Below are 16,364 nucleotides of genomic sequence, written 5' to 3'. Positions count from 1 at the left end.
TGGATGATGTGAATTCCTGATTGGCTAAAGAGCATGCTCCTCAACTAAGCTATAAATTCTTAGCTTATTAATAGGTATTGGTTGTCACTTTTTAAAACTCTATGGACACAACTCGGGAAACCATCGAGAAAAGATAATAAATGCTGTAAGGAATGGTTTAATTATTCAGGAAGATGATAACTGGCTGGTAAATTTCAGATTTCAGGGGAAGCTGAAGGGGCTGATCCAAAGACATGGAAGGCTTCTCTGGAGAAGTTGGCTGATGTCTTTGAAGATGAAGGCTGCTGTTAAGATCTGTGTTTCATGTTTTTGAAAAGGGAACAGGAGATTAGAAGGTGAGAGAAGTTACCTTTGAAATTCCTCCCTGAGAATTGACCATTTATGCTCAATAACTCATCAGTGGAAAATTTTGCCTGAGGTGAACCAAATAGTGAACATTTGCAGGGTCCCTAGAGCAATGACAACTGTTGATTCTGATTATAAAGAAACCTACCAGGAAAGGAGGACCCTTCATGTACATTTTGCTTGACTCAAATTTTCAGGAACCAAAGAGTTAGCTTATGCCCACACCCAGATATTTTCTGGGTTTTTTTACCCAGATATTTTTAAATATAGATTTATACTATGTATTTGGTTTTATATTTTATTTTATTTATTTTTATTTTTTTAAAGATTTTATTTATTTATTTGACAGAGAGATAGTGAGAGCAGGAACACAAGCAGGGGGAGTGGGAGAAGGAGAAGCAGGCTTCCCGCCAAGCAGGGAGCCTGATGCGGGGCTCGATCCCAGGACCCTGGGATCATGACCTGAGCCGAAGGCAGACGCTTAATGACTGAGACACCCAGGCACCCCTGGTTTTATATTTTATTTATTTATTTATTTTTATTTTTTAAAGATTTTATTTATTTGACAGAGAGAGACACAGCGAGAGAGGGAACACAAGTAGGGGGAGTGGGAGAGGGAGAAGCAGGCTTCCCGCCAAGCAGGGAGCCCAATGTGGGGCTCGATCCCAGGACCTTGGGATCATGACCTGAGCCGAAGGCAGATGCTTAATGACTGAGCCACCCAGGCGCCCCTGGTTTTGGATTTTAAATATATGTTTGTCAAAGTGTGTATCTAAAGCAAGAGGTTTTTCTTTTTATGATTAGTATTTGGCATTTTATTTTTTTATTTTATCTTTTATTTTTAGTTTTTAGAGAAAAAGAGAGAGCACATAAGCAGTGGGGGAGGGGCAGAGGGAGAAAGAGAGAAAGAGAATCTTAAGCAGGCTCCACGCTCAGCGTGTAGCCCCATGTGGGGCTCAATCTCACAACCCTGAAATCATGAAATCATGACCTGAGTGGAAACCAAAGGTCAGACGCTTAACTGACTGAGCCACCCAGGCACCCCTCAGTGAATAATAGTTTTTATTATGATTGATCAGACAGCTTGTACCACATTGTAGCTATGTGATCTTGAGTATCTCAGTTTCCCCATCTGTAAAATCTGTAAAAATAACTTATATGGTGATTCTGTTTAGCGAGCATATGCTTTTATGTCTTTAATCTATGCTTTGTGCTCTTCAGGTATTAATTCATCTAACTTTTGTAAAAGGCTAATGAGGCAGATACCATTCTGATCCTCATTTTACAGATGAAGTAACTGAGGGAATGAGAGATTAAATATTGTTTTCAAGGTAACACAACTGGTAAGTAGCTGAGGTGAGATTCAAACCCAGACACTCGAGCTCCAGAGTCTGAGTTTGTAATATCTATTCCATGCCACAGCTGCAGTGAAATAATACTCGTAAAGCGTCTGTCCAGTTCCTGGCACATAGCAGAGGCTTAGTAGATGTCAGCTCCTCTCCCACCTTCTCAAGAAATACCTTCTGAAATTGTCATGGAATGCAAAATATGAATTTATCAGCCAGCCAACATGCTTTCCTAAAATGTCCACGTTTGTGTCATAGCAGCATCCCTGTGCCCTTGGGGGGTGCCAAGAAATATGTGAACATACCTCTCTCGGATGCGGCCCCCTTGGACCATCTTTTCTGCCGAAACGCTGGAGTCCCAGGAAGCAAGGCATCCACCCGCACGCGCATGTGCAGTGATACGCTCTAGAGCGGCCCTTGGTGAAGACGGTGCGGAGCAGAGCAACTGGGGCGCGGAGCTGATGCTTCCAACCGCGGAGAACAGGATAAGGCAGCCAGAGGGATCGCATATGACAGTAGTGTGCGCCCTCCACTGCCCCCCACCAGCTGCTGCTCAGGGTTCCTTGATGAAGATGCTTTGAGAATTTTAGGTGAGACAATCTATGCTGTGTACGACTGTCCCAAGAAAATCAACCCTGGATTATTGCATACACTGAAGGATCTGTGGCATCCTCGACTCCCAGATATGAAATGCTCATAACTCCACCAGTCATAGCAACAACTAAGAACCAAAACCAAAAGATGCTGCCACGCTTCGCTGCCCGTGGGTAAGAGGTGGTGTTATCAGCCCTATTGAGAAGGGCCCGCTGGCAGGCCCTTGGGGGTTACCTGGGATTATGAGACTTACTGCTCAAAATCAGGGGGCAATGGGGAACCCCTGGCATCAGCACCAGCCGGGAGTTTATTACAAATGCGGATGTTCACCCCTCATCCTCTACCTCTGAATCAGAAGCCGTGTTTTAATGAGATTCCCAATGAGTTACATGCACATTAAAGTTTGAGAAGCATCATCATTCTAGATAGAACATGGGCTTTGGAGTAAGAAGGTCCAACATTGAGATCAAGACTTCACCTCTTACTAGCTCTGTAACAATTCTGAGGCTCCTAACCTTCCCGAGCCTCAGTTTTCTGGTCTCTAAAAAGACCTAACAATCTTCCAAATGGTGTAGGCACATCACAGGCATTCAACAAATGTCATTTCCCTTCTCTCCTTCTTCTCTCTTCCATCAGAGGACATAGTCAGGAAAACCAGTTAAACGCCCTGGTGATCCTTAGGGAATTATGACCATAGGAAATGTGGCAAGATGAGGAGAGGATGATATTCTCTCTCCGTGCCCCCTCCTCACTCCCCTGCTTTCTTTCTGTAGTGAGAGACACAATATCAAGTTCCAGCCGAGGCATCCCTGGGCCACGACAAACACTGGAAGCAAGGGCTGATCTGGGTGTGACCAGTGTGGGCAGAAGCCAGTACCCTTGGCTCAAATGTCAGTTAGGAGGAACAAAGTAAATTTCTAAGAGAAAATCTGGGACTGATGGCAAAGGATGGATCTTCAAAGGAATAGCCCAGAGGGCAAGTTCAGATCCAGGGAATGGATTAGGCAGATGGTGGTGGAATGAGGATCAGAGAGACATCTGGGAATAAAGAAAATGAAACTAAACTTGTCAGGACACTTTCCGATCTTTTTACTACATCCTCTTCCATGCTTCCAGTGTCCCCTGCACATTACCAAGGTACCCATCACTCTGTGCCGAGTCCCAGTCTTAGTTTTAGCCTGTTTTATTTGTAGACTGAAAGCATTTTGAAGATGAATATTATCTTAGGGATCATGTTTTGTTTCACTTGTTTATACATCTAGAATGTATAAATGAAGACTGTTTGTTGAATGGTAAATAAATGAATGAATGAAATTTTTGCTTTCAGTGCTACCATTCCACCACAGTCTGCTCCTTAGTGGAATCCATGGGGCCTTTAATCGAGCAAACAGTGAGGCTGTCCATGAACAAGTGCTTCCCAGTTGGCCCCTAGTCCCATAATGCCTCTGTCAGGTAGCAGCCTGGGTTTCCCACTGCCCCGCTCCCTTCTTACAGCTAGTGTCCTAAGCATAGAGAAGGCACTGAGAGGGGAAGGATGCAAAGCAGAATCTCTAGCCTTTGTCCATGGTTTTGACTATGCTTGGATTGAGAGCCTGTTACTCTCCAGGGAACCAGCTGCCTCAGTTTGCAGGAAATTATGGAGGCTAGGAAAGAATGATTTGCCTTTTTTTTTTTTTAAAGATATTATTTGTTTGTTTGCTTATTTACTTATGAGAGAGAGAGAGAGAGAGCAAAAGCAGGGGGAGCGGCAGGCAGAGGGAGAAGCAGGCTCCCCGCAGAGCAAGGAGCCTGGGATCCACCCCAGGACCCCGGGATCATGACCTGAGCTGAAGACAGATGCTTAACCTACTGTGCCACCCGGGCACCCCGAATGGTTTGCCTTTTTTTAGCTGAAGAGCCACCTGTCAGCTCCCTGGATAGCTCAGGATGTTGGTCCCCGAGGAGTGAGTTAGTTTACCTGAACTCATGGGGGGCACTGAAACCGGCCTATGGGAGACAGACGTAGAATCCGGCCTCTCCACTCTGGAGGAGAAGAGTCCAGCAGCCAGGTATTGCTGGGTGCCCTTGGCAGGGGCCAGGCAAATGCTTCAAGGCTGTGCCCCCATGATTAGGGCTGCTTAGTGAGCTTGGCTGCTTTCCAGAAATGGCTGTTCAGAAGGAGAGAGCACAGTCCCTCAAGCAGCCCCCGGGCCTCAGGATTTGAGATTAATTGCCACTGGGGCTTACTCATCCTGTAAGTTAAATGTATTTCGATTCATTGCATATCAGCCCCAGAGCTTGTAATCATGGCTCAGCAAGACCATCTACAGCCAGGCACTTCCTCACGGGAGGAGAGGAATGGGGGAGTTGGGAGGATGTGGAATGGCCCATGGGACTTCTATGTTGAAAGTGAATGAATGCAAGGAAACCTTTGCTCTTACTGCCCCCCACACTCCTGAGCAGGTCTTTTATCAAGTTCTGGCTTTCTGAAGAACGCACCGTTGTCTTCAGAAGATCCCAAGCAGAGATGAGGAGCTGGGGGAGTTGGTGGGTGGATGGGGGTGTGGAATGACCCAGGGCTCTGCATGCAGCAAGCTAAGTGCTGAGAATGATTTTGAACCTCTTCTCTACCCTACTTTTTTTCTTCTTCTGTTTAGTGGGGGTGGATGAGGTGGGCTGGAGGGATGGGAACGGAGAGAGGAAAGAGCAATGGAAGTAGGGAAGGGAGAGTATTTGGCACTTAGGTACCATGTGGGCATCTCTCTCTCATGTTCATTTATTTGTGGTATCCAGTTCAGTAGCTCTCTTTGCTTTTCCAGGCCCCAAGCTTTCCTCACATTTCGGCAGAAGGTCTGAGTCACCCTGCCACGTAAAGAACCATGTCCAGATGAGATGTGGCTGAGGACAAAGGAAAATGCACAGGCTAGCAGAAGAAGGAAATTCTCAATACCAATGCTGTCTCCTGATCAGTTGCAGAAAGGAAGTCTTTTTGTAATTATGCATATTCTCTTCCTCAATTTGATACATATATGCGTATATATATATATATATATATATATATATATATATAGGCATTTGTATTCATCAGTTCCTCTTCTCTCTTTCTTCATCCCCCCACCTTTATCCAATATAAGGTGGTGAACCCTATAATTGGGCATTTAAGTTGCTGGATATCAAAGGAAGATTGCATCTGGACTAGGAGTGAATGTTCCCAGAGCTGAAGCCACACATGGCATATTCCGTGTCTTTGTCTTTCTTTTTAGGGGGCAGGTGAGTGTACCCTCAGTTGTGTAAGGGACAGTTGCATCACCTTAGGGATAAAATGATGTTGTTTATTTTCCTTTTGGGGAAGTTCTAACCTTGGAGGAGTGAGGGTGGACTGTGCTCACTTATTTGCTGCTCAGCATCCTTCCCACGTTGCCTAAGGTCTCCTTGGCAAACCAGGGGGGAAGCCAGAAATTGCATTTCTTCCAATTCCCTTTCCCTTCCCATGGGCTGGAGCTGGCCCATGGGAAGTTCTCCAGTGATATAGGAAAGATGGAAAACAGGGAAAGCCATTCCCCCAAAACCATTGCAGGCAGGTGTGGGGGCAGCTGTGGCCCCCAGTGAGCTCTTGAGGACCCCACCACTCCCCAGCCCCACCTCACTGCTGGTGGCAGCTTCCCAGACACCCAAGAATTTCAGCAGTTACCTGCTCTGGTTCCCCTACCCACCTCTCTTCCCGCTCTCAAAAAGTCCATGTGAGACTCTGGTTTCTACGTGAAATCCTTTGCTTTGTATTAAGCTTTTAATATATATTCCAGAAATACACGGAGAAGTGTTTTTTGGTTTTCCCTGATGGATGCCGGTTGCAGGCCTCAGTGTGGTGGTGCGGGGGCAGGCATTTGTCTCTCACACCACCTGACAACCCCTGGCTTCTGACGGGCTAGAACTTTTCAGCACTTTGCCCAGCAGTGTTGGTTGCAGTGAATTCTGTCCCCGTGCCAAGGCAGGCGTGGCTAGTGGGAGAACCTGAGAGTGTTCTGCACTCTCACCACAGCTACTGTGTGGGTCTGGTGACAAGGGACGGGTCAGCCTGGAGTTGCCTGCTGTCGAGCTGGGGGCTGTCGGGTGGGCGACCTTGTCTGGAAGCGCCAGAATCTAGACAGAAGCAGCACAGAGTCGGCCAGGCCAGAAGCCTTCCTTCAGGGAGGGAGCTCGCTTCTGCGCTCGGTGCCCAGCCGTGGCCACACGGAGTTCAGACACAGACGAGCCTGTCTGACGGCGGGCTGAGCGGATGTGCAGGAACCCCTGGCACCGAGTGGGGGCTCTGTGGAGGTGATGGAGAGCACAGGCTCTCGAGTCTGACTGCTGGCACTTGAATTCTGCCCCAGCACTTAGGAGCTGCGTGACCTTGGGCAAGTCTCTACACCCTCAGCCCTTAGTTTTTTCATCTGTACAGTGGGGATACTGCATTAATAGTATCTACCTCCTAGGGATGTTAATCCAGGTAAAGTGCTCGGAACGGGATCTGGCTCATAGTGTTAGCTGAGAATAAGCTATCATTATTGTTAGGATACCAAGGAAAGACACGTTCTTGAAATAATGGAACCTTAGGGCAAGAGGGGAAGAGATTCCGAGGACAGAATCTCTAGTCCAGGCTGCTGGGGGCTCACACCGGTCTCCTACGGGGAGCGGGGAGGCTGCAGGTGGAAGCTAGGAGAGGTTTTCACTCAACCCGGGGAGGCAGGGGGGCCTGTGCTGGTGCTCTAACAGAGTGGGGGAGGTGGAGGCAGCCTCTTCCTTGGCAGAGAACAGAGCCCAGCAGGGCCACGTGAACTGGCAGGAAGGTAACAGTACCTGGCAGGGGACATGTGCCTGGGAGCCGACCGGGCTTGCTCTGGGCCGCATGCCAGACCCCCTTGAGATCACCTAAAATAGCTGAGGGGAGACTTGGCAAGAGGTGGAAGATCCCATTTTAGTAGAAGGTGTGAGCACTGGGTTATACTTAGACCAGAAACCAGTCCCTCGAGTGGAAAATAACCCAGGGCTTTGGTGACAGACAGACCTGCTTGGAATGCCACCTCTGCCGCTGACTCGGCTGTAAATATGTGGCGAGCAGGGCCCATCTTATTCGATACGGAGTCCATAGGAGGATTCAGTACGCGCCGGAGTGCGTTTCGTATCGTGGAACCTCAGTTTCCCTACCTGTAACACGGAGAGAGTGTAGTGACCACGACGTTGATGCAGGATGGCATCAGGCAATGCCCGCAGGCACCCAAAGTTCCTACTGGATACTATATTCCTCCTGTTTTATAGTAAATATTCAGTATCTTGCTTAAAATAGAAACGCAATGCATTTCTTGAGTCAAACTAATTAATGCTGCTTTAGTGCAGTAAATGGAGCCCATTCTGTACTTGCCAAAGTTTAGATCCTTTCAGAGGAGAGAGCATACCTCTCACAGGCTTTGTCCTCCAATCTGTTCAGTACTTTTCAATCTCGACGCTTTCTGACAAAAATCAAAATATAGCCAGCGATTGGTGAGTACTGCCGACCTTTAGGAGAGTAAAAGATGGTGGCGAGGTTACTAAATCCTTGAAACATACTATGATCTGACTTGGAAAAGCTACAGGGTAGGAAAATATATTGTTTTGGACCCAATAATTCGTAATAGGTAAACCCTACACATTATCATTAGGCCTTTTCTTTCCATGCACATTCGAAGTGCTTTCTAACCGATTGTGTTCAGGCAAGCTTGGAATAATGGAGTTGCTACTTGCCTCTGTGCCCTTGGAGGGCCTCCAGAGATGACTGGGTCATCATCAGGAAAGGGTCTGTTTCACGTCTGGTCCTCTTTCTTCCTCTTGACTCTTTCCAGTCAATCCTCCATGCTGTGTCACTGGACATCAGGCACCTAAACTTACTAAATCTGACCTCAAGTTTTCAAATCATCATATCACCTCGCTCTAGCTTGCAGGTGCTTCCATTCCTCCCCTGTGTTGCAAAATGCATGGGTTTTATCGTTGCTCTTTTCTTCTGAATCAGAATAATCTTTGGTTAGCTCCCGAGGGTTGATATTATGTTCCGAATGATTGAAATTGCTTGCTATTTTAACTGTCAGGATGGGTATGATGAACTTAATTTTTTTGAAGGAGAATGAAACAAGCAGGTATCAGATGTACTACTAATGCCGATATGCCTTAATATGACTTGGTTTTGTACCCCTGCCTACTTATTGAATCAAAGTGTTTATTTTTACAATTATTTTAGAAGACATGATGTATTGTTAAGAGCAAAATGACGGCTTGGAAAGTTTCTTCATTTCTGACACCCTTCAATTCTGTTTCGAGATCAGAGAGACCTTCCCGCTGTGCAGAAAATATTATTTATTGATGGGGGATAGATTTTCTTTAAGAACAAATCAAGGGTACTTAATAGGAGCATATCAACTGAATGTCCTGAATAACAAAACATATCAAAATGTGAGTCACCACTGTCAGGTGCAAGCTTTTAACAACTTTAATCGATATAATTAGTATGCAATATGTCTTACAACAAATGTAGATACAATGACATCAAATATCAAAGAAGTTGCACATCTTTCCATCGTTAGATGATGTTGGCTAACTCACCCCGAGAAAGCAATGTGGCGTTGGTCTCTCGGTTACCACTCTTAGCAGTACCAACTAGCACTTTTAAAATCAAAGTTGAAATGGTACATTCGTTTGCCAAAAAGAGGTTAAAGGCAAAGAGGGTGAATCCAACGTGCAAATCAACACGGCGCAGTTGCAAAATTCATTTCCCATACGTGAGGGATTGAACCGTGCACCCTTGCAAGCAAGATGAAGGGCAAACGGATGACATCAAACCAAAATCAACTCCACAAAGAACTCAGAAGACTTCAGGATGGTGAAGGCCAGAGGCCTACTGCTATCAGTGCTCAGGTATCCTTCCTATATTACCCTAACCTTCTGGATCCTAACTCAATAGTCTGTGAGACCTAGGTCCTGGGACATCTTTTCATTTGGAGATGGAAACCATTCTCCTGGTCCCAGGCATGGTTCACCCTGCAGTCAGATGCACTGGGGGGTAGCTCAGAGCTGGGACAGCTGCCTGATGTGGCCAAGATACAGCTGTTGTTTTATAGATTTAAGTCAGAACAACACACCAGTATAACTACAAACAGGAAACTGAAACTGAGATCACTTATATACCTATGTAATACTTAAGATGTCTATAAATATTTCTCTCCAGAAACTGAAAACACTGTAGACATCGTTTCATGAATCCTCACAACACATTTGTGAGGTAGCATGGGGTGAGGTCAATATGAAAGCATCACCCTCATTTAAGAAATGAAGACAGGCATCCAGGGAGGGCAGGAGACTTCACTGGGGCCAAGAGAAAAGAAAACAAAGTTGAATCCCACTCTTCATCATTTGCAATGTACGGTCTAGAAGAGGCTGCTTGCCTCCTTCCTGCTCTGACAGTCTATCACTTTATGACTAGTCCTATTCCTGGATGAACGTGGTTGTTTTTTAGATCCACTGGAGCAATTTCCCTTGCGCAGACCTGGACAGAATATCTCCCTGACATCAATTATCAGCATGTATTTCAGGGGGGTGTATGTGTTTCAAGCAACATGTGTTGAATACAGTTCAAATTCTTTGGCCAACTCAGAAAAAAAGTACTTGGCAAAATAAGGTTCACCCTGGAGGTATTTTATACTGCCATGACAAGGAGGGTTAGAGTTTTTTTATGGGAAGCTGTCACCTTGCTGAATACATCTGCTTTAGGCCCAGATCCCTCTCTTTGCCATAAGGATGTGGAAGTTAATAGGAGCAACAAACCCATCAGGTGCTCTTGCACAACAGAAGACTCTGGTAAGGGAAGATGCTTACTGAGTCTGTGGTCATAATAGGAGCAGCATCCAGGAGAGCAACGCTCTAAAGCTAGCTGTTTCATGGACATTTTGTCAAAATGTTTGTGGCCAAGGGAGAAAATAAAGGGATGTCCTGTTTTTGTTGAATTCTCCTTTGCTAAACTGAAGGCCTACAGGCTGTATAAAGGGGGGAGGATAGGGAAGAGAGACAATTAATCAGGCCCGGCACAGCCGGAGGGGGCAACATGGGTCATCCCTGGCCATTTTTCTGAGAATGTCCATTTTGTTTGTCTGTTTGTTTTTTAATAATCAGAGCTAATCAGATTTCCTGACAGCCTACTTCTCATTACCTGGTCCTGTTGTAAAGTACCTCTGGGGCTTGCTCATTCTCCTTTGATACGTAAGGAGTTTAGGAATAATTTCAGAGTGTGGGAAGGCAGGCTGTGGAGAACAGCACAGGTCCTAGCATCTCCGAACAGCATGGCAACAGTGGTCTTCATGTCAGTACTTTGCTGGACCACAGCGAGTGATAGGTTGAGCTGAGGGTCACATTTCTGAGAACAGCCATGGCAGCAAGTCCAAGTTTAGAAATAAAAATTGATCCAGTTTCAAGTTCTTTAGGACACTGTAGGACAAGAGAATGTATTCCGAATCAGGACCCAATGGATGCTTCCTAATCCGTGAAGTTTCCTACTCCAATCAGGACACAAGATGCCCGTTACTAACATCAGGTGTTTCGGGAGGATAGAGTTCTAGCTACGAAATAAAGCTATCTAGAGAACACACAGAAATAAAAAGGCAACCACACATGCCAAAACAACCCATCAGCCAACAAACTGAATACTTCTTAGGTAACAATTTAACAAATCATTTCATTTAGGTAAAAATAAAAAATGTTACTAAGCTGGGAGTGTCTTGTTTTGTCACAAGGGGCATTTCAAGAAACCAGGGTTTCTTAAACTGAGCACTACCGACATTTTGGGCCAGGCAATTCTTTGTTGTAGTGGGCTGTCTTGTGCATTGTAGGATGTTCAGCGCGTCCGTGGCCTCTATCTACTAGTGGCACCCCCAGGTTGTGACACTCAAAAATGACACGAGACATTTTTAAATGGCTAACGTTGGGGAGCAAAATTGTCTGCCGGTTGATACCCACTGCAGTAAATGGCCATCTGCAAACAATATCAGTTCTTTTTCAAAATTCGAGATCGAGGATTTGAAGACCATGTACCTGGGGGTGTTCGTTAATTAGAGGGCAGAATTAGTAAGGTAAGTGAACAGGAAGAATAAATGGATTAATCGTGGTGTCTGTTTCCTATGGAAATGCCTCACTGAGCAACCGCAGATAGACTAATGCCTTCACAGTTTTTTACAAAACAGTCTACAGCCATTATCCAACAGACAGTAAGGCAGTGAGCTAGCTGTTTTGTGGGTATAAAGCAAGGATTCTTTCTAGAGGTTCCTCAGAGCAGTGGATATCTCTGTTAGTTATTGGGGGCTGATTCCTCGTTTCCCCCAGGTGGACCTCCGTGCCCTCCCTTCCCAGCCTCCTCCACTGCCCCAGCGCTCGCTCCCTCCCACGCCTCCCCCTTTCTCTTCTCTAACTAAACTCCTCTCCCAGCCTTCTCCTGCGGAGAGCCCCGGGGCCGATGCCAGCCGGCTGCAGCTGACCAGAACGGGCATCCCGAGCAGAGCAGAGATGGGCAGCCTGGAGGGGAGAACAGGTAGAGGGCATGCTGCGATCTGACAGCAACATGCTAGCTGTCCCTCGGCCTCCTGGCCTCCCCGGGGTGCCTTCCGGTTTTCTCTTCCACTAACTGGGCAGTTAAGAAGCCGGGATCCCGCTCGCAGAGCCAAGCAGGCATCCTGGCAGATACAAACAGAGATTAAAAAGGAATCGGAGCAGCCCCTGCGCCCTCACCTGAAGGGGAAGTCCTCCCAGTACTCATTTCCTTTCCCCTCATTGAGACTGAATGTAATTTCCTAACTAAAAAGTTTGAGAAATACCACCAACAAAAAGTTCCCCTAAAAGTAGCCCCCGACGGAACGACTGGATCCCTGGCCCTCAGTCCCTCTTAAGGTGGATCCTGCAGCGGGTACGGAAGCTTCCACCACGGTGGTCCGGCTCCAGGCTGGCCCATTTCAGCTGCAAAGAAGCCTCCACTCACCTTTAAACAATGATTCTTTTTGCAGAAAGGGGAAGTTATAGCAGCCAGAGGAGAGGGAGGAAAACAAAACAAACCAATGAAACAGGGCTTAAGAGATTGTCGCTCAATGCATATCAGGTACTTGTATTAATTCTACTGGGAAAGCACTTTATAAATAAACAACAGTTCTTCCTCATCCCGGCCACGTTCCTTCGTTAGGAGTCGTCGTACAGAGGATTGTTGTAGTTGCCCCAGGATCCGTAGTCATGATCATCCAAAAGCCTTCCGTAGGAGGAATGCCTGGTGGGGGGAGCAGAGAGCTGTGGTTATCTGGAGAAGTTGCCCACCTGAGGGGAGCCGAATGGCTGGCAGCCTGTGCGGGGGAGGCTTCCGGGGCCCGCAGGAGGGGAGACCCGATTCTTCCACCTGCCAGCCCTGGAGGCCCCAGTCTACAGACCCCTGGAAGTTAGGACTGCTCACGTGGGAGCCCAGCTGGCCCCTTCCATTGAGATCAGCTGGGTCCTTGTCTCTCTACTTGACCTCTAGTGCTGGAGAAGGAGGAGGACCCATTCCTATGGCTCCTTAATAAGTAATAGCAAAGGGAAGGTTGCATTCCTGGCATTTGACTTCAGTCCTGGACTGAATTTTCCCAGGAATCATAAGGACGCCACCACAACCACTGTTGCTCCCACCACCCCTCCTGACCTGCATATCGTGTTTTACAACCTACACAGTGTTTCTGTGTTCCATTTTCACTTGATCCTCAAAATAAGGCCATGGGCGGGTATTGCTTGCTTATTTCTTTGACAGGGAGAAGTTCTCTCTCCGAGCTGTTGATCTGACGTGCACCAAGTTACCCCAGTGAGCTATGAGTCAGATTCTCACCTCCTGGGTCCAGATCCCGTGCTCTGAGCTTCCCAGAGTCTGATTAGCATCCTTAGTTCAATGGCAACTTGGGTTTAACAGGCTTTGACTAGTTGTTCTGGGAACCTGTCTCACAATTAGTATTATTTCTGTAAGAAACTGAAATCAGATAGTTCTCGCTCCTCTGTTTAAAACCATGGAGTGGCTCCTTATCTCACAGAGTAAAAGCCAAATCATTAGGATGGTTTGCAAAGCCCTCTGGATCTGGCCCCTGTTATTTTTCTGAGCACATCAGCTGCTATTCCAGTCCTTCTTGTTCCCTCTGCTCCAACCACACCTCCTTGCTCCGCCCCATCACGGCTGGCACACTCTTGCCTCAGGGCCTTTGCATGTACTGTTCCCGCAGCTTGGAACAGCTGGCCTCCAGATCGCCTTCCTTCACCTCTGTCAAGTCTTTGCACGAATGTCACCTTCTCAGTGAGGCCTCTCTCAGGAACTCTGTTTAACTTGCAACTCCCACCCCCCACTCCCAGCATTCCTGGCTTCATTTTCTCAAAGTACTCATCACCTTCTAACATACTATATAATTCACTTGTTTATTTTGTGATTGCCACCTTCCCTGACTAAACTCTAAGTATGGATGATGTGACGACTTTGTTTGTTCTTGGCACTATCTCCAATGCCTAGAAGAATATCTAGCACATAGTAAGTCCTTAATAAATGTTTGCGGAAGAACCAGTGATTGGAAAAAAAAAAAAATCCCCAAAAGCCAATCTGTTCACAAGATGGGAGCTTCCCAGAGAGGACTGTAGTCATTGTATGGCTAAAAGTACTCTCAGGATGAGGAGAACATCACAAAATGAACATAGAATGGCTCTCAGGTTCATGTTCGTGTGTGAATGATTACACCTTACCACTGGAGATCACGTCTGCTAGATATAGTACTGACAAACGGGCCCACGCCCCCTAATTATTGTCTCAACTCAATATGAAACCTGAACAAAACGAAAACACAGTGTGAAAGGCACAAAAAGCATTTGTTACACTTCTATCTGTTGTTAAAATAACTGCTGTTGTTCTTCTGAAGCTTGCTTCCCATATGCCAGATACTTGAAAAGAGATGATCTGTTGCAAAGCATCAGGCCCTTGCTGAGTTGGTTTTAGATTCTTAGTCCTCAGATTTCTGCGGGCTGGCTCAGCTGGCCCAGCTGTGCACCTGGACATTTGAGGATGTTCCACAATATGCTTTGTTTGCCCTTAAGGCCCACTTATTTCCATGGGTGTGAGAAGGACAGAGACCACAGGTAATACACCACTGACCTTCTGATCGCCGGGAAGAGGGGAGGCCAGTTTTGGTAAACAAGGTCACTGGCCACGCATCGCCAACACCTCCCCCACATTTAACACCTCCAGCCTCAAGCAAATCCTTCAACAGGATGGTTGAGCAATGGAAGCTAGAGAATGAACAAGTAAAAACCTGGGGATTGTATGACTGGAGCCGAGCCTAAATTTTAGCATGACTTACCATTGCAAGCCTGGCCAACAGCTACCTAATAAACCTGTTCCTTTATTGATAGGGTACTCCTGCCTCGCCTTTGTATGGTAATATAACTTCTCGCAGCATTTTATTATCTATCATATAATTTTATCCCCAAGAAGTATCAGTTGGGTCAACAGATGTATGTCCTCGAATATGTTTGTAATCCCCCGTTTCTCCATCTATAAATTGGAGAAACTTAAAATGTGTTAGGGCTGGTGGGAGGATTAAATGAGGTAATGCCTATAAAAGCCTTAGCACATAGTAAAAGCACAGTAAATGTTGGCCGGTACCGCTTTTTAATTTTTATTATAATGAAACTTACACAAGCACAGGGCCAATCTGCAAAGAGTGGAAAAGGGCACCGAGGGAAAAGCAAGCCTCCCTTCCATCAGGAACTCCTGCAACCACACTACGGGCACAGTTAGAAAACCAGTTTCTTATATTAGTATTTGCATTTTTTTTAAAGCATTATGCTGGAGTGGGGTCAGAGGATTAAAACTTTCTTGGTCGTTGGGTTTTCCTGCTTATAGTTTGTCCGGCCAAGACTATTTGATCAGAGCTGTACCTGAATCTGCTGTATTATAAGAGACGTTCACTATACGAATACTAGAAAAATGAAAGGAAAGGGGGGATCTTTACTTTCATTTGTCTTTGCCTTCTTGTTGGAATGTACAGGGAGTTGAGCACAATACCAATAACTGAGGAAAGTGAAGCAAAAGCTATAGATAAGCCCTATTTGGGAATGTACTGAAGCTGGAGGGCTTGTTTTAATATATTAATGAGCCTAAGCAAGAAGAACTGGGTGTGCTGGGATGCAAGCCAGGTTTGCATCAATCCTCTCATACTGTAAAGAGAGGAAGATAAACACGTGTGTGTGTGTGTGTGTGTGTGAGTTAAGAGGAGAATAAGAGACTCTGGACTCCGGGAAACAAACTGAGGGTTTCAGAAGGGAGGTGGGTGGGGGGATAGGGTGACAGGGTGATGGGCACTAAGGAGGGCATGTGATGTAATGAGCACTGGGTGTTACACGCAACTAATGAATCACTGAACACTACATGAAAAACTAGTGATGTACTATATGCTGGCGAACTGAGCATGATAATAAAAAAATAAAAATAAAATTTAAAAATTTATAAAAGGAGAATAACTAATGATCCTTTTAAACTGTCTCTCTAGGTCAGAACTTCTTAAATCATGCACGTCTTAGATGGTGATGGGGCGGTTTTCAGATTGGTACTTGTGGAGTCCACGAGGGGCAAACAACCTCACCCTCGAGATAAGGAAAGTGGGGCGCGAGGAATCTAGATGCCTGTGTGCACATGACTTAAAGGCAGAGCTGGTACTGAAATCTGGGTCTCCCGGCTCTCTTCTGAAACACTGCTTCATCTCATTTCCCTTGGAAGAGCAGTCGGTATGAATGGCATCATCACCAGATCAGAACAGTTTTGTCTACTCAATTTCTTTGTCAAGACTGGCACCATCCAACATAGCTACATTTCCTCTTCGCTGCACCGCGGCTCCCATAGATGGTAAACCTCTTGGGGGCAGGCTGCCTCTGACTTTTCTTTGAATTCTCAGAACATCTCACACGTTGCTCTTGAGGCAGTGGTTCTTTCGTAAATACTTGATGATGCGGGCTCACGTCAGGTACACATAAATAGCATAGACAGAGTTTGCTTGGTCGATACCA

At 46.1% G+C, this 16,364-nt stretch overlaps 1 protein-coding gene and 1 long non-coding RNA gene across 3 annotated transcripts in view; one reads left to right on the top strand and one right to left on the bottom strand.

Annotated features, from left to right (window-relative positions):
• The first annotated feature begins 202 nt into the window (after window positions 1-202).
• LOC135363601 (uncharacterized) lies at window positions 203-15,950 on the top strand. The gene is made up of 5 exons (XR_010409427.1): window positions 203-335; window positions 1,953-2,281; window positions 5,084-5,255; window positions 5,399-5,534; window positions 15,851-15,950. It is a non-coding gene; the product is annotated as an uncharacterized LOC135363601 (long non-coding RNA).
• The window catches only part of PARM1 (prostate androgen-regulated mucin-like protein 1), a 105,839-nt gene continuing 98,215 nt past the window's right edge, over window positions 8,741-16,364 (bottom strand). For both annotated transcript variants that reach the window (XM_045881001.2, XM_045881003.3), the window contains one exon: window positions 8,741-12,570. In XM_045881001.2, coding sequence (XP_045736957.1) covers window positions 12,486-12,570 — 85 coding nt within the window. In that variant the 3' untranslated portion in view covers window positions 8,741-12,485. The remainder of the gene's footprint in view (window positions 12,571-16,364) is intronic.

Source organism: Mirounga angustirostris, unplaced genomic scaffold, assembly GCF_029215605.1.
Source record: "Mirounga angustirostris isolate CCGP_5_RB_7025 unplaced genomic scaffold, mMirAng1.0.hap1 SCAF_2, whole genome shotgun sequence".
Lineage (NCBI taxonomy): Eukaryota > Metazoa > Chordata > Mammalia > Carnivora > Phocidae > Mirounga > Mirounga angustirostris.
Note: the sequence above shows the minus strand (reverse complement) of the source record. Positions and strands in the feature narration are given on the sequence as shown.